We start from the raw sequence: 2,903 nt of genomic DNA, 5'->3' as shown, positions 1-2,903 counted from the left end.
TTAATTTATATATTGCTTAACAATTAGTTTATGTGTATGAAGTGCGCTCAAGTTTTGCAAATGTTAATTTCAAAAATGTTTTAGGTTGTCACCCCGTGTAATACACGGGTTATAACCTAATATTATAATATGATAAAATCAGCCTCAATCCAATCATAATTTAAACACAAAACAAAAACTTGAAAAATATCCCTTGAAAACCTTCCTATATTTTTTTTGAGAGAGATTTAAAAAATAGCAAAAAAGATTTGACAAAGTCACCTTAATTGAGAGTAAAACTCCATTGGCTGCTCCTCGTCGTCTATTTTGTATTTTTGTTCATTGTTTTAAATAAAAAAATTTATATATGATACATGACAAATTAGAGTTTTGGGGCCCCACGTCGTTACAAGGCTTGGGACGATCGTCCAAGTTATCCTACTCATTAGTACGATCCCGATTAAAATGAATAGTCCTAATCTAATATAATGTTATATGAAATATTATCACAAAAATGAAAAAATAAATTCATTGCATGTATTGTTAGAAAAAAAAAGTATCATATAAACAAATCTATTATTCGACATTTGACATATAAATATAATAAAATAAATAAATATAATTTAATTTAATTTTAACATGAAATTTAAATATAATTAAAAATAAAAAAATGATTTTATCACTCAACAAAATCAATTAGATTATATAACCAAAAAGTTGGTTTTATTCAAAGACATATTTATTTAAAGTCTATTTATCATTCGGCCTTTGATTCAGTTTTTAATAAAACAAACAACCCCTCAAAGGCTCAAACAAATATAAGTAGGTTGGCAATAAATTGAGTAAATTACACAAATGGTCCCTATGGTTTAAGTTAATTTATACATTTTGTCCCTAATTTATTTTTTTAACTCGGAAGGTCTTTACTGTTTGTTTTCGTTACGTGCTTGGTCTCTGTCTTACCTAAAAAGACTATTTTACCCTTGATTTTTAATTTATTTAAATAAACACAACACCAACCCCACCTCTTTCACTTTACCTTACATACCCTATTATTTTTCTCTATTTAAATAATAAACTTTTTAGGTAAGACAGGAACCAAACACGCAACAAAAACAAACAGTAAGGACAAAGCGCGTAACAAAAACAAACAGTAAGGACCTTCCGAGTTAAAAAAATAAGTTAGATACCAAATGTGCAAATTATCACAAACCATAGAGACCATTCCTGTAATTTACTCCAAGTAAAAACTACTCTAGGTTGATTGTAATCAAAATATTAATGTAATGCTGACGTCGTGAAAATCGTGTCCATGAGACAATGACAATGATATTTTTTAGCTCGATAGCGATTATACTATTCATTATTAAAAATAAAAAATTATAATTTACATGAGAAATTCTCTTATTGATGATTTACAATCGAATATCAGTGCTCTCAAACCAAATTTGCTTGAATACCTTGATGATCAAGTCATGATAATCATCGGAATTCAATAGAAGATAGCATGCAAGAAGATCCTCCAAATCCTTTGAACTCTTCATGTTATTTTGCATTATCATCTCCACCATTGATTCTTTAAAATCCCTACCAGGATCCACCGATGTTTTAACCACCGCCATACTCTCCGACAGACTCCGACGGTAACCATTGCTTCTCCGGCCGCCGCCGTTTATTCCCTGTACTCTAACTCTGTTCCCCACTCTCGGCGAGTAACAGTTTCCTTTGATCACTTTCCCTCCTGTACTTCTTCTAACCGGACTACGTGTTGTGTGTGTCGTCGGAGTCTCCATAACGTCCTCCTTCACAACTTTCATCGATAAACTCCGGCTTCCGCCGTCTATCATCCATTTACCGGATTCGAGTCCCTCTTTTTTCGTTGACTTCGTAATGATCGGCGGGAGGTCAACTTTCCCATATACTTCGTCGTACGATGAAGTCGTGTTACACGAACAACTGAGGGATTCACGAGACGAAACAGGTAGTTCAGGCGATAGGAATTCAATGTCAGAAGAGTTGGAAGCTGTCCAAATGGACTCCGGAGTGACCCGACAGTAGCATCTTCGGGGTAAAGTGTGTTCCCCGGAGACTGATTTCTGTTGAACTGGTTTCTTGTGGGTGGGAGGTCTTCTTTTCTTCGATGACTTTCTTGGTGTTTCCGGTGACTGCGTTTTCGGTGGTGGTGAGTCTTCTGTTAAGTCTCTAGGGAAGTAGTAGGATTTCCTCTGGTCGGCGACGAGATGATCTTTGGTGTGGGGATTGGAGGAAGATGATGATTGTTGTTTTTTGGTGATTTTGTTCTTGTGAAACCAAGAATTGTATATGAAGTTGGAAAGTTTAAGCCGATAATTGGCCATGGGGAAATGGGTCGAAAGCTGAGGGGTGAAACAGATGGAAGCTTTTAGAACAATGGATTAATGGAGGACACCTGCGGGGTGAGTATTGAGGAAGATAAATAAATACAGATTATGGGGTGACGAGAGGTGGGGGACCAAGAAGGCCAAAAAGTCACGTACAAAACAAAAAAAAATCTAGTAGGGCCCGACAATGGCTGGTAAAGATGCGTAATTGGTAATGCTAAATTGTCACTAAATTTTATATTAATTAAAGGTATTTTAATTTCATAATCAAAATAAAAATAAAAATTGAAATATGCCACTAGGGAGTTTTTAACTTGTCTACTGTTAAAAAATAATATATATATTAGAGCTGGTCAATTGAATAAGTGGATGCATCTTATCCACTAAAGAGGTCATGCTGAATCGATCTCAAGATTCATCAGGTGGAAGAGTAAATCGTGAGTTATATATCAACAATATTTTTGAATGTGGCACAAAACCCCTAACCTTTTGTTAAAAGTTATATACATCAACATGTTTGGGATGTGGAGTTTGCTTTTGAACCTAATCACCACTACTCCAACA

The 2,903-nt window shown here is 34.6% G+C and overlaps 1 protein-coding gene across 1 annotated transcript; it reads right to left on the bottom strand.

The window, feature by feature from the left end:
• Positions 1-1,306: 1,306 nt before the first annotated feature.
• Positions 1,307-2,434, bottom strand: LOC145110858 (transcription repressor OFP4-like). The gene has a single exon (XM_079047174.1). The coding sequence runs from the start codon at positions 2,334-2,336 to the stop codon at positions 1,395-1,397; it is 942 nt and encodes a 313-aa protein (XP_078903300.1). The 5' UTR covers positions 2,337-2,434; the 3' UTR covers positions 1,307-1,394.
• Between the last annotated feature and the right edge of the window lie 469 nt (positions 2,435-2,903).

The sequence above is a fragment of the Lactuca virosa genome, chromosome 5 (assembly GCF_052849685.1).
Source record: "Lactuca virosa cultivar CGN04683 chromosome 5, Lactuca_virosa_CGN04683_v6, whole genome shotgun sequence".
NCBI lineage: Eukaryota > Viridiplantae > Streptophyta > Magnoliopsida > Asterales > Asteraceae > Lactuca > Lactuca virosa.
Note: the sequence above shows the minus strand (reverse complement) of the source record. Positions and strands in the feature narration are given on the sequence as shown.